The sequence below is a fragment of the Anopheles cruzii genome, chromosome 2 (assembly GCF_943734635.1).
Source record: "Anopheles cruzii chromosome 2, idAnoCruzAS_RS32_06, whole genome shotgun sequence".
In the NCBI taxonomy this organism is placed as follows: Eukaryota; Metazoa; Arthropoda; class Insecta; order Diptera; family Culicidae; genus Anopheles; species Anopheles cruzii.
In genome coordinates, this window is record NC_069144.1 from 50,198,437 (window position 1) to 50,212,060 (window position 13,624).

The 13,624-nt window shown below is 48.6% G+C and overlaps 3 protein-coding genes across 3 annotated transcripts; 2 read left to right on the top strand and 1 right to left on the bottom strand.

Annotated features, from left to right (window-relative positions):
- Window positions 1-17: 17 nt before the first annotated feature.
- LOC128278384 (E3 ubiquitin-protein ligase Hakai) lies at window positions 18-1,219 on the bottom strand. The gene has a single exon (XM_053017110.1). It carries the CDS (start codon window positions 1,217-1,219, stop codon window positions 26-28), a length of 1,194 nt encoding a protein of 397 aa, XP_052873070.1. The 3' UTR covers window positions 18-25.
- Window positions 1,220-1,865: 646 nt separating this feature from the next.
- Window positions 1,866-7,016, top strand: LOC128277610 (trafficking protein particle complex subunit 11). Its single transcript, XM_053016091.1, has 8 exons — window positions 1,866-3,473; window positions 3,539-4,128; window positions 4,206-4,357; window positions 4,428-4,990; window positions 5,056-5,842; window positions 5,921-6,087; window positions 6,213-6,512; window positions 6,590-7,016. Exons 1-8 carry the CDS (start codon window positions 1,866-1,868, stop codon window positions 6,608-6,610), a joined length of 4,188 nt encoding a protein of 1,395 aa, XP_052872051.1. The 3' UTR covers window positions 6,611-7,016.
- Window positions 7,017-9,074: 2,058 nt separating this feature from the next.
- On the top strand, window positions 9,075-10,275 carry LOC128278038 (charged multivesicular body protein 1B2). Its single transcript, XM_053016674.1, has 3 exons — window positions 9,075-9,272; window positions 9,387-9,852; window positions 9,919-10,275. Exons 1-3 carry the CDS (start codon window positions 9,251-9,253, stop codon window positions 10,040-10,042), a joined length of 612 nt encoding a protein of 203 aa, XP_052872634.1. The 5' UTR covers window positions 9,075-9,250; the 3' UTR covers window positions 10,043-10,275.
- The last annotated feature ends 3,349 nt before the right edge of the window (window positions 10,276-13,624 follow it).

Sequence of the window (13,624 nt, forward strand, 5' to 3'; positions counted from 1 at the left end):
AGCGAAGGACGTGGCCAGTGAGCATTCATCGGTAATATTGGCTGGTAGATTGACTCCATATGGAAGAAGAGGCCGACGGCGTCGATGCGGTAGTCGTCGGCGACGCCTGCTGTCCATACGGAGAGTAGCTGGCACGGACATGGGCAGACTGTTGTTGCGAAACGCTGCTCGGTAAGTGCTGTGCGCCATGCTGTGAACCGGAGTGAGCACTAGAGTAACCGGTGGAACCGGCGCTGTAGCTATGCGTGTAGGATTCGAAATCATTGCCTCCCGATCCACGCATCATTCCCGAGCGCGGCGAGTTCAGTTGCTCGCTAGAGTTTTTCCTCATCGGCATTCCGTGTCCAGCGGCCGGTGCCCCTCCTAACTTCTCAGCAAGCATTTTGCTTCTTGGCGACAGTTCGAGCGGGTTTTGTTGCTGCTGCTGCTGCATTTGGGGTGCATTATTTAACGATGTCGGAGCGCCCGGATGAGGCATTGCTAGTGGTGCGGGATTCGTCACATGTCGATGGTTGATGTGCGCCTGGAGGTCGCGCTGCGAGAGGTACGTCCGCCGGCAGCCTGCATTGCCGTACCGGGTGCCACCGTGCGTGCACATAAACACCGTTCCCAGCGCCGTCTGTTCTACACGAATCACTTTCTCCTTGCAACGTGGGCACACCTTGAACGTTTCGGAGCGCGCGCAGCGCAGGCAGAAAACGTGCTTACACGGAATCATTCGGCCATAGATGAGAATCGGTTTGTCACACTGATCACAGCAGTAGATCATTGGATTCAACACCTTTTCACCGATCAGACTCACTTTATGATTCCAGTTAAGATGCAGCATTGGTTCGGGTGGGCCCCGTGTAATGGTCGTGAATGTCGGTGCCTCGAGCTGCGAAATATCCGCCTCCATATCGATAATAAGCGGCGCGCTGATCGTCGGAGGCAGCAATTCTGGCTCCGGCTCCGGCACTACAACCGGTGGTGGTGGTGCCGGCAGCTCTTTGGTCGGTGCCAACTCCACCGTACGATGCTTCGCACCATCCGCCGGCAACTCATCGATCGGGTCCTTCTCCGGTTCTGGGGACGCCACTTCCTCTTCCTCATCGGACGAGATGACACGTGAAGCCTTTTTCCCACGTCCACGGCCACGTCCGCGGCCTCGACCCCGTGCGCTGCGCGTTCGTCCTCGGCCCCTGGCCGCTTTCTTGGGACCACCGTCGTCGGAATCCATTTCTAACTTCCACTTTATTTCGTTAGCAGAGCAAAGGTAAACAATTTACTAACTTCAGAAATGGCTGTCAACAAATTTAACGAAACTTTTGTTGGCCAATGATGCCGATTTTGACGTTTCGTTGGGAATGTTACCGAATGACGTTCGGTAACAAACTGTGTTTATAGCATCCGTTTCAGAGTCAAACACAAACTTCGGACTGTTAGTCGTCCATGCAAGAATTGCTTTGTGTACTAATCATAGCCACGAACGTGTGTAAGAACCGACACCCCGGATAGCTAAACCACAATGGTGACTGCTTGAGTATGGACAGGAACTTTGTCATCATCCGCTGACACAGTGTATTCTCTTCGATCTCCTTTCGGGCGTTCGATTGATAACTCGGTGAAATAATCAGGGGCGTCCTCTAGAAGTGCTGCAAATACCAAAAACCACAAAGGAACAGAGCCTGACGAAGTTCCCGTTATGCCGCGTTGCCGTCGGTTGGCGTGGCAATAGTGTGGATACGTTCGAGCCCTAATTTCGGTCAACACTCTCCCCACAGCCTGCGGAGGTAATTGAAGATCGACTTCGTTTCGATAACAGTTTCATACCTCATCAGTTCGCCAACCCATCAGCGACGTGGGCCTACAGAGTGCCGTGGAATATGTCACTCGATGCTAGCGTACTGCCATCGGAACTGCTGACGACGGCCGCCCCGTTGGTCGGCCTTTCTGGGCTGGACGTGCCCCGGAATGCCATCCACAAATGCGTGTGGGATGCGTTCAACAATGCGAAGAAACCGGACAGTGAATCGATCCAATACAAGCTGCTGCCCGCGAGCTATGAGTTTCCGGTGTCGAAACCGAAGCACCAGTCCTACGAATGGTACTCCCCCAAAGGCATTCTCAAACGAAACTGGATGCTGAAACATCTACACGTCCTGCCTGCGGTGGTGGTACTGTTTCAGGACCTCGAGTGGAACGATCCGCAATGGACGGAAAAGCAGCTTCAGTGTGCGGCCACCATTCAGGTGCTCAAGAACTCGCTGCAGGGAAGAAACACTCGCATCGCAATCGCACTGCTGCAGCGGGGCCAACACTTGGCGCAGGGCGATGATCTGCTGGCTTCGGAGCGAGCCGCTCAGTTGACCAGCAACTGTGATATCAACGCGAAAATGTTGTTCGTACTTCCGCACAACGACCACCTGATGGGCCACATCTTCCGCCTCCAGTCGGCGTTCTTGGAGTTGGCTCAATCGTACTACGCGCAGATGATGAAGCAGATCCGGATGCACCGTGAACAGCTGACCGATGCTCACCTCTTGCTGAAGATCCGCCATCAGTTCAAGCTGGCGTTCATCTCCGAGCTGAAGCTCGACCAATCAAACGCCCTGCGGCACTACCGACAAACGTACACCTATCTGGACGAGGTGCGCATCGTCGACACGAACTGTCTCGAGCTGAAAACCATTGCCGGCTTCGTGAACTACAAAATCTGCCGGCTCTTCTTCCGCCTGAACGCCCCGAAAGATTCCATTTCGCACTTCAAGAACCACGTCCAAAAGTATCGAAACCGGACCGGTTTCAAGGAGCTGCTGTTCGAACACTACGCCTGGCTGAGCGTACAGTACAGTGCCTTTGGGGAGCTGTTTTGCGATGCGGTCAAGAACGGGCTGGCCCCGCTGCAAACGCAACACCCGGGAATCTACTTCCACAAGGCGGCCGAATACGTAGGGATGCGCAAGGACTCGTTCCTGCAATGTATGGCCCTCGCCAATGCGGTGCTTTCGGCGGAACTTGGGCCACCGGTTAGCAACTCGGCCTTGTACAGTGACTTTTTCGGCATCCGTGGCACCAAAACGGGCGAGCCGGTATCGGAACAGCAGATCATCGGCTTGGTGCAGGAGAACGAAAGGTCCGTCAACCACTCTACGGAGAAAATTGCGCTGCTGGGCAAAGCAATGGCACAGTTTAAGGTTTACAAGTGTCTTCGCTTTCGCAAGAAGCTGGCGATCGATATGGCCGAGGAGTATTTGAAGAGTGGCGATCACGCAAAAGCCCTCACACTCTACTCACTCATGCTGACCGACTATCGTGTCGACAAGTGGTATACTATCTTCACGCAGGTGCTATTGAAGACCCTGCACTCGGCGTACCTCTCGGCCTCGGTACCCGACTTTATTGGCTGCAGCGTCGAGGCACTGTCCCCGCGGATCGCCATGGAGAAGCAAGAGCGTATTTTAATCCTCGAAAACCTCTGGAAAGTGTTTCACGTAAGTAACTAACCGTTGAGGTTGAAGTAACTCATAATTGATATTTACTTTTTTACGTTCCCCAGAACGTTTCGCCGGTGTCGAGCAGCCAGAATGCCCCGGAACTAACAGCCAGCTGGCAAACGGCACTCGCGTCGTTTAGCAGCCCCATTAAACTCGATCTCGATCGGCTAAACGATCTACTTGAGTGTCGTGTGACGTTCGAAAAGCGACAAATAAAAAACGATGAAAAATTGCAGCTTCGGCTCTACGTTCGCTCGATGGTGGAAGTTCCGTTGAAGGTGCGCAATATTTCCCTGCTCCTGACGGACCTCAAATCAAGCAGCGTGCGCATCACAGCGCTACAGTACGCCGAGTACGATGGAAGTGAAGAAAGCGACAACAGCGACGAGCACCGTCTAAAAGCCTTCGAAGAGTTCATTCTGGAACCGGACAAGTGCTACAGGGTGGTGTTCGTTGGCGAACGGTATCTGTTTAGCGAGAGCATCGACGTGCATCTGTTTCGCCTCGAATTACAAATGGGCTCCGACCGAACGTTCGCCGTGATGTCGTTGCGCGAGAAGCTGAACAACAACAAACACTTTAAATCGTACAACCCGCACGGCGACTGTATGGAGCGGATCGCGGTCATCAGCTCGTGTTACATCATTCCGACGTACGTGACTATGCACAGAATTGATCGGAAGCGATTGAATCCCATAGATTCGATAACCATTTTCGATCCTCTTTCAGCTTCCACCTAAGCTCCCAGACCCTTCCAACCAACCAACCGATGCTGACGAACGAATTCTATCAGGTGACCACCAGTATCGCCAACCACTCCGATCTTTGTCTGCAAAACGTCGGTGTTGGCATCAGCGTGCCGCAGTTGCTACGAAACAGCGGTAAGCAAAACCGGAAGCAGGCTGCTCTGTAAAGTGCAAAAGGGTAACACAAAACTACGCTTCGTTCCAGTGTTTGTCACAACGGACCTCAGTCAGCCGATGCAAAAGATCCATTCCCACGTTCAGATCGACATCGGCGAGCTGCAGATGCAATCGTCCACGACTGTTTCCTACTACCTAACTAGTCTGGTAGCGGGCAACATCGAGTTGCGACAGAAAATGTACTATCAGATGGAAAACTTGCACCAAAGCAAAACGGTGACTCCCGGTGTCGGTCCCTCAGTTCCAAACGGGATCGCTGGTGGCAACGTAGCAGCAATCGATTCTCCCTCGACACCGAACAGCGAGAAAGAGGATCTAGCGAAGCTACTGGCCAGCGAGAAGAGTCTGCAACGGTACGTCAACAACCACAATGTGAAAATCGAGTATTTGGCCGACGAGCAGGTGCGCAAGATCAAGGAGGATACAGTGGTGATACCGTGCGTGGAAGAGATCAAGCTTACCGGTCGGTTCTACACGCTCAGCCGGGAAGCGCTCGGGCAGGCGTATCGCAACGAGGATTTTCTGCTCCGGCTCAACATGGAAGTGAAATCACCTGATCCGATCAACATACTCGAAACGCAGTTCGTCAGTGTGAGTGCGCTTATTATTAGAGTGAGCTTCATGGGTACGGTTTTAATTGCCACTCTTCTTTTCAGGATCATAACATAATGGAAAAACCATATAAATGCAGTGCGATGGTGCTAGGAACAGCGCTGCACCCGGCGAGCCGATTCGAAGAACTGAAGCTGCTGAGCGCCATCAATTGTTCGCGCGATTGGGTGTCTCAAGAGAATTACCTAACCAACGATACCCGGCTAGTCTTTAACCGTTCGCAAACGCCCGATCACGGTGGGCCTATGATCGGAACGCCACACAGTAGCGGACAGCGGAGTGACGAGCAGTATCAGAAGAATTTGCTTTCAAAACTGCCGACCAACGCCACGATAATCGGTAGCACCAGTGCCCAGCTTACGAGTCAAATGAACCTTTCTCTAACTCATGCTTCCCCCCATGCTGCCTTGGATGCTTCTGCTTGTGCCGACGGACCACCATCGGCGGCGGATGGCGATCAACCGACACCGACGGTTTTAGGCAAGGGTATATCGGTAACCTCCACGATGACCACATCAACCGGAAGCGTGGAGGAATTCAAAGTGAGGCCATTGCCCCTCAACGAGTCGATTACAGGACCCTCGGGTTCGAAAGGCGCAGGACACGCGCCTGATGACGGTGGTAAAAGTGTTACCAAAAACGTCTACAATCACGGGTTGGACAGTGTTAAGTTGACGAACAACGACAGGAATGGATTCATTAATGCAAACTACGGACGTACGGAACACGCTGGTGACCAGTGGCCAGTTTTTGGGCTGTACTGCGTTCGATGGTGTCGAACACGGACTCCGGTAGTGGTAAACGAATCGAAATTTATTATCAATGGTATTGGTGAGTACATTTCGTGTCCGTTCGAGAGCCGGATTAATGATCACGATGTACTCACTGGAAAATGGTTACTGCTTGCAGAGGTCGTTGATCCTCCCCTCAACCTGTACTGCTACCTGGACCAACGAATGTACGTTCGAACGCCGATGACTTTTCGCATCACCTTGCGAAATCCTACGCGCAGGATAGTGCATCTGCAAGCAATATTGAATAGTTCGGATAGCTTTATGTTTGCCGGTCATCGACAGGTAAGTTCGGCAGGCTTCGCATGTTATGTGGAACTAATATTCCTGCTGTTGCCAGCATTAATAATATTGTTGAACCTTTAAAATAGAATCTGTTTCGTAACTCTTCCGTTTTGCTTTCGTCACAGTTTAACGTAACGATATTTTCCTACTCTTCGTACGATCTGCTGTTCAATCTATGCCCGTTAAAGGCTGGCTGGCAGCTGCTGCCGGAGCTACAGTTAGAGTATCAAACCTTCCAGTCCCCAAGCACATTGGTTGCGCCCGATGCTGGTGGAAACCCGGCCCCGGCTGCCGGGGCACAGCCACTGCCAGAGGCGGCTCTAGCCGACGACGATGTGATACCGGATAGCGGTGCAGACGCGCAGCGTAAAGCCGAACTAGCCGCCCTGGTGCAACGATGGATTCCAAAGATGGTGTTCATCCACGTAAGTTGCCCTAGACCAACCGTGGTCATTCTGTTAGCCGACCGCACGTTGGATTTCTGATCCGTATGTTTTTTCAGCCACCTACAAGGACACTGTGATTGTAACGTTAATCGCAGAAATATCGGGGCGAATGGCCTCTAGGTTCCACCGGCTCGTCGACGGCGAAAGAAGGTGGCACGCGTAGGAAACGTTGGGTTGGTTTAGTAAATTTCAGTTGATTTAATGCCGCTCTGATCGGTGCGGTACGGTGGTCCAACGAGTGGTGCTTGCAGCAGAACGGTGAAATGGTAGGGTAATCAATATTGCAATAGCGAAAATCGTTCTCTTTGTCGTGGATGACAAAAGTGTTTATTGGCAGAGATGAGCTAAGACAGAGAACTGTTTGGCTTAGGTGAACGGTGAACGCAAACCAAAAGTAATTCAATTTTGGCAGAATGTAATTTGCGGAATTCTCTATACGTGGAGAAAACCGAAATCAACCGAAGAAAGGCAATAAAATGTTGTTTTGATTGGCCGCGGCCACACTCGGCCGTATGAGTTTAATCATCGTCGCTTCTTGGCCACAAACTGTGTGGATTTTCAAACGTAAAATTTGCTTCATTCGGAAAGTTGGGATCATCGCGAGTCAGTGCGTTGAACATAGTACGTTCCTGCCACGCGCGTAGCTCGTGCGCAGGCATCCGGCTGTAGGCGACCTTCAGCATCTTTCTGAGCAAGTTTTCAGGGTTTACGCCGAGTTCCAGCGCCAGCGAATGTATGTTGGAGGACGTCATTTCGAAATAGTTTTCGAGCTGATTCTGTATGCCAACATTTCTGCACCGAGGACGTCTGCAAGCTTGCGCAGCGACATGTTTCACGGTTGGTTTGTAGGATTTTTGCTGCCAAGCCGCATTATTATCATGTCCGATTGTACCTACCGATGTGTGAAGTACGGGGTCGGTCGCGCATTTTGTAGTAGACAAACGGTTCGGGTGTGTTCGGGAACTTCCGGCTTCAAAAGGTTTTACATTCGACAAATTCAATGGTTCAGTCTGAACATGCAGAGCAATTGCATGGTATTCGGCACGTGATTGCCGGGTGATCGTAGCGGCAGGCAGGATCGCTGCTGTGCGTGGTAAAGAAACGGCGTTGACTGACGCTGCTGTGCGTGGTAAAGAAACGGCGTTGGAGAACGTCATAGAATGACCGTTGAAAAGAAGATTGGCCTGAGAAACTGGTATGCTGGTCTTACTTCCGTTTGAAGATTCCATCATCCCACTATCAAGAATCTCTCCAGAGGAGTTGGATAGTGTGCTAACTATACTAGAGATCCTTATCTTGTTATCAGGAGGGCAAGCATTGCTTGTTACTATCGTGCATGTAACAGGCCTTCGAAGTAGAAGCTTCTGCGCATCGCTCACGATCTCTGAAGACTCCATGCAACTCGAACGGTCAACCAAAGCTGCTGATGTTGTTGCATCGTACGGGTTGGTGGTTCTATCAGCCGTGGAAGGGTAAGGTGTGCTGGCCACACGTTTACTCACTACATCGTAACTCGCTTTAAACCCGTCCAAAAAACGATCCAAATTTTGCTCCTCCTGCTGGACGCTTTCTGTCTGATGGAAGATGTATCCTGCAACCTGCTGCTCCCGATGTTGAAACAGGTCCAACGAAGGACGCCTATCGATACGTTCGTTTGGATGTGCCTCAAATAAAGCAGGCGCTGCGGGGAACGGTGTGCCACTCATCAGTATGAGCTCTTCCGATACGTTTCGAGATAGGTTTGTATCTGCCAAATTTTCTTTGTTCAAATCATTTAAGTTCTGCGAGTTCTTCTCCAAAGATGGTTTCGGTCGCTCTTTCCTCGGCCTTGGTTTTTTTTGCCGTGGCATTTTTATCCTTGGCATCGCAAAATATGCTGCGTAACTTTTCCTGTCTTTTCTTCCATTAGAGCGCAGTGTAGGAGCCTGTGAAGACTCTACCACAAATTCGTCATCTAAAACAAATGAACATAATATTTGGATGTATTTGGATTAATTCTCCTTCTTAGCTTCTAGTATACGCTTACCCTCTACTGGATTATCCATACTTTATGTAACACAATTAGACGCCTTGTTTCTGGCCCAGTAAGATGTTCAGTTTTCGTCTTGCACAGAAAATTAACCAGTAACGGAGAAACCGCATGTAATAGTTGACCGGTAATAATTGACAAACGATTTCCGTAAAAAAAAAAACAGGTCCAAGTTACCCTGTACTCTGCAACCACTGCTTTTGTTGTTTTCTTAGTTGTTTTTCGGGGCCAAACTGAACACGAACGTTGTTATTCGTGTTCGTTGCACGCCATTAAAAAGATGATATTGTTTAACTCAATGACCAAGAAGAATATGGCTTTAAAAACTAAATTAAACATTAAAAAAAAAGAATACGGAATCTCAAGTCCCAGCTTGTTTTGTGAAGTGCTACGATGTAGCAACTGACGTTTCAAAACAACTCGCCCTTCAGGGTCGTTTTTCGGAATTGATCCCGCGCCGACTGCGAGCTGTCAATGTCAATGTCGTTGCTGTAAACAAAGGCATTGAAAACATTCGAAACTGAGTCATCTTTCCTTTAACTCGGAACAAATTTCTGTAATTTACTAATTATTTGCCGATCAGTGGTCTTCGCTAGTTTGGCCCAGATTGGTGCGAAATCAAGTGGTCTTTAGAAGTTGTTCATTTTGTGTTAAAAGTGTGACGAAACCGTCCGAAACGGGGAACGACATGTCGATCTCGGCGATGGAAAGCATCCTTTTCAAAGAAGCTTGCCCAAGCATGCCCATTAGTCACATTAATTTGCCGTGTATCGGCTTTCGCTTGCGTTCTCGATCATTTCCTTAACTCTGCCTTTTCTGCGTAGAACATATGTTTAATTTGAAATTTGCAGTGAAGGACCTTGAACGGAACGCCAAGAAGTGTGAGAAGGAAGAGAAAGCGGAAATTCTGAAGACCAAGAAGGCGATCCAAAAGGGCAACACCGAGGTCGCGCGAATCCACGCCGAGAATGCCATTCGACAGAAGAATCAATCGCTCAACTATCTGCGGATGAGTGCTCGGGTTGATGCCGTAGCCAGCCGTGTCCAGACCGCTCTCACCACGCGCAACGTAACTAACTCGATGGCTGGCGTAGTGAAGGCGATGGACGCAGCGATGAAAGGTATGAACTTGGAAAAAATCTCTGGTCTGATGGACAAGTTCGAGTCACAGTTTGAGGACCTGGATGTTCAGAGTTCGTACATGGAAAACACCATGTCGCAAACAACGACCACGTCGGTTCCACAGGATGACGTCGAATCGCTTATGCAAAGAGTTGCGGATGAAGCAGGGTATGCGCTAGTGGCTTTTGGTTGTAGCGAAGAACTCTCACTTTTACCAAGTATCATTGTTTGCAGGCTCGAGCTGAATATGGAACTACCTTCCGGACCATCGAACGTATCAATCGGTTCTGCGTCACAGATCTCGATGGAACAGGATGAACTGACCGCCCGTCTCGCGCGTCTACGGCAAGCAGAATAGTGTTTTCCAATGGTTGTTAATTCCGTGATTGCAATGCTCACCGGTGACGATAGAAGCAATCAGCTGAAGAAGACTACGTTAAACTCATTTGAGAATCCATGTATTCAATTAGTGGTGTGAACTAAGCTGTCACTCAACCATCTGGGGGACAAAAGCAAGAAAATTGAATCCCTATGTTCCCTGTGTAGGGCGCTATTCTCTCCGTTATTCGTTAACTGTAAAAATAAATATAAACAGCCACACACAGCGCGAATGCTTTTTTAATGTACGAAGTTTTTCTTGGATGAATTTTCAAATTCGAAACTACATAAGCCTGTGGAATTGCCGGAATTGCAATTCCCTACGTAAGCCTAGCCTTTGGAATTCCACCAATCTGTCCGACTATCTCCTATTTCCTTTCAAAATGTATAATGTTACGGGTATTTCTGTTGTAGGGGTTTTTAATATTTGGTTTTATACGGGAAGCGAATGCTTTATACACTGCCACGTAGGGCAGGACAATGTTGAACCACGGGGAAACCTATCTAACTTGATTCACCATTTCCGCCCATTCCGAAGCTACTGCTTTCAGGGTTTGAGCGGCATCTCGAGACGGCAATTTAATAACATGGAATGACGGGCTGAATAGGAACTTGAAGCATTCCTACCACAGTCAGATAATGTAAAGCATGCAAACATGACCCGAAACGTGAATGGTATCTTATTTGCGAAACAAACAATTCATATTTGGCAAAATAAACGTTTAGTGGCTAGAAAATGGGAAAAGAGAAAGAAGAGGTTGAAGGTCGTTCACCCGTTCATACAGTTGCTGCCTTGGGACGGTTTCTAGTTAGGCCAGTGTTTGCTCTGGACTCGTATTTTCGGAAAGATAGTATAAACGAAAGCACGTGGCTGGGGATGGCCCATTTTGTTTTACCGAGGCAGGTGCTCCATTCGGCAACATTTAATTTCTCGGAAGGACCAACACCCCCTACAAAGTTCAGCCCCTTGTTAAGGGAAAAGGGTGATCGGAATTCGCACGACTACTAGCCCCCAATAGCCAGAACTTGAACGCAGTAGAAGGGGCACTCAAACTATTCGAACGATGCCTCAGCGCCAGCGCCATGCGAAAATACTACCAACGCCCTTCCGGCCCTTCGACTGTTTTTTTATCTGTGCTGACGTCACTGCTGGGGTGCTGGGTGAGTTTTTCAAACGCTTCGGGAAGCGTTTTGGGTGGCTTGGGAAGCGTTTGGTAGGATACATCTGTAGTAAAATAGGTAGCGTTTGCGATGGGCTATAAGAGTTTGATAAAAAATTGTAACAAACAATCGTAGACTAATTAACTTTTCTGCCATGTACCAGTACATAAGATTATTAGCATACCGATAGCAGTTTTGATCCATTTATTCAACTCCTATTGATAACTCATCTTGTTCTAATTGCTAGTGGCGGCTTAATAACTATTTAAACCCCGCAAAGTCTCCGTTCTAAGAGGGCATCCACAAGTGGCGAATACTTGCTCGTATTATAAACACCGTAGAGTATCACTTAGTACCGATTATCTTTGACGCTCGCTTTCACCATCGACCACCCGTTACCGGTTTGAGATCAATCAAAAAGTTGAACCTCAACCGTTATTTTACCTCCGCTGAAGCACAAAAAGGTCTCACCGGTACGATGGCAGACTCTCACACCAAAGTACATCGTCCAAGATGGTTTGTGGTCCGGTTGCGGTTTCTCTGGTTCTAACCGCAATAGGGGCGGCCCAAATACCAGATTGCCTTGTTTTACGTAACGTCGTTCCCGACGAGTTTGGTTCGATTAGTGAAGATCGTGCTGGTGACGGCATGCCCTGTGGTCGTTAAGTACAACGTGCAGCAGACTCTGATTTCGAGCGGTCGATTTAGATTTCGAGAAGCGGTCTAATTGGACCATTGGTCTCATTGTGGATATCTAATGAGGGCACATTTTCAAGTTGGACACCAAGTTACTCGCCGTGCTGGCCGGTTACGGTAAACTGGTAGGCAGCAGGCAGTCGGTGTACGCTAAAGTGTACCATTCCCTGCCAAGAACACGTCACCATTCGGCAGGATGTTTCTGTGCTGTGGATGGAAGAAGTGTTCTGTTTTGATAAGTATATCCATGCGATTGGACCAACGAGGCGGAGTGCCAATCGGAATCCAGGTGGTTATCTCTGACTACGGTCACAGCATGCCCATCCTCGGATGCGTATGCTACACAACACCAGCTTCGTGACAGGGGACATATCCTAAAACGAGCTAACGGAGACCTTTGGCACAGGATTGATCTGCTTCGATAGACAAACCAAAAACGGCGCTTGCTGTGCAGCCAGAGCGTCCGACTGGTTTCAGTGGCCAGGTTTATCATCGTGCGGTGAAGTCCGTCTAGGGAGTCACGCAAAGGCTTCGTTCGACACTGATTGGATTCACAAGTTCCTGTGGTGAATTACATCAGAACAGCTGGCTAACCGAATGGAACGGCATGGCAAGAATGCAATTGTGATTGTGAATTGAGGCTCAGAAATTAAATACCAACGATGAGATCACTTCGTACAAATCCGCAAAGCGCCTTTTCTCAGCATGGATCCCAGGTCAGCCACATTTTTATGCCAGTGACCAAGGCAAACAGATAAGTTCTCGAAGGAATCAAGCCAGCATTTTAGATGATACCGGTATTGCCTTGTGTTTGCATTTTCCATTAAACGAATCTTGCGGTATGCCGTCAAATATTCCATTCACAGCGTCCAAGTAGGTGGTAAAAGCAGTTTCAAGTTCTTTGTGATTCTAAAGACTGTACAATCGATGATCGATGGTGCCTTATTTCGTAGCGATTCATTCGCACAGTAACTACGCCATCCTGGAAGCCAAGTTATTATGATATGAGTTGAATTTGGCCAATTTGATTGTAATTGAAATCAATCGATAGGGGTGTTTTTACGCCCACTTTCAACATGAGTTATGGCTGTTGAATGAATGGAATAAACGACATCCATTAATTACTATCTCAGCCGACAGAGACCAGACTGGTCGTTCCAGTCACCATCAACATCAACGATTACCATTTATTTCCCTTTCTTTTTCGGTGTATTCCAGTTTTGAACGGTTGCGTCCGTTTTTCGGCTCCCGCTAGTGACGCACATTGTCACGACAAATTGTACCGTGTTCGGGACGCAAGCTAAAATAGCGGAAGCTGTAAATCAAGTTTATTGCGACAATTAGGGACAATTTCCGGTTTTAGTGTTGTGCACCTATTTAATGCAAGTGGGATTGGTTTTTCCTGAAATCGCGTTGCTTGTATCCCATCGCAAAAGGTAAGACAGTTTCAACCATCGATTAAAGAGGCCGACCTTCTTTAGACTGATTAAAGTTTCCGCTTACCAGAGAAGACTTCGTTTTAAAATGGGCTTACAAAAAACCCACCAGAATCTATCAACTCACCGTGAAACGTGCATTGTAAAACATCATTGGAAGCTACAAACATGATATTACTCAAAAATAGAATCCGCATCAAGTTTAATCGGAATAGGGTATACTTCAAAATCAAAAAGATAGTATAAAATAGTTAAACAAACGTTTCAAA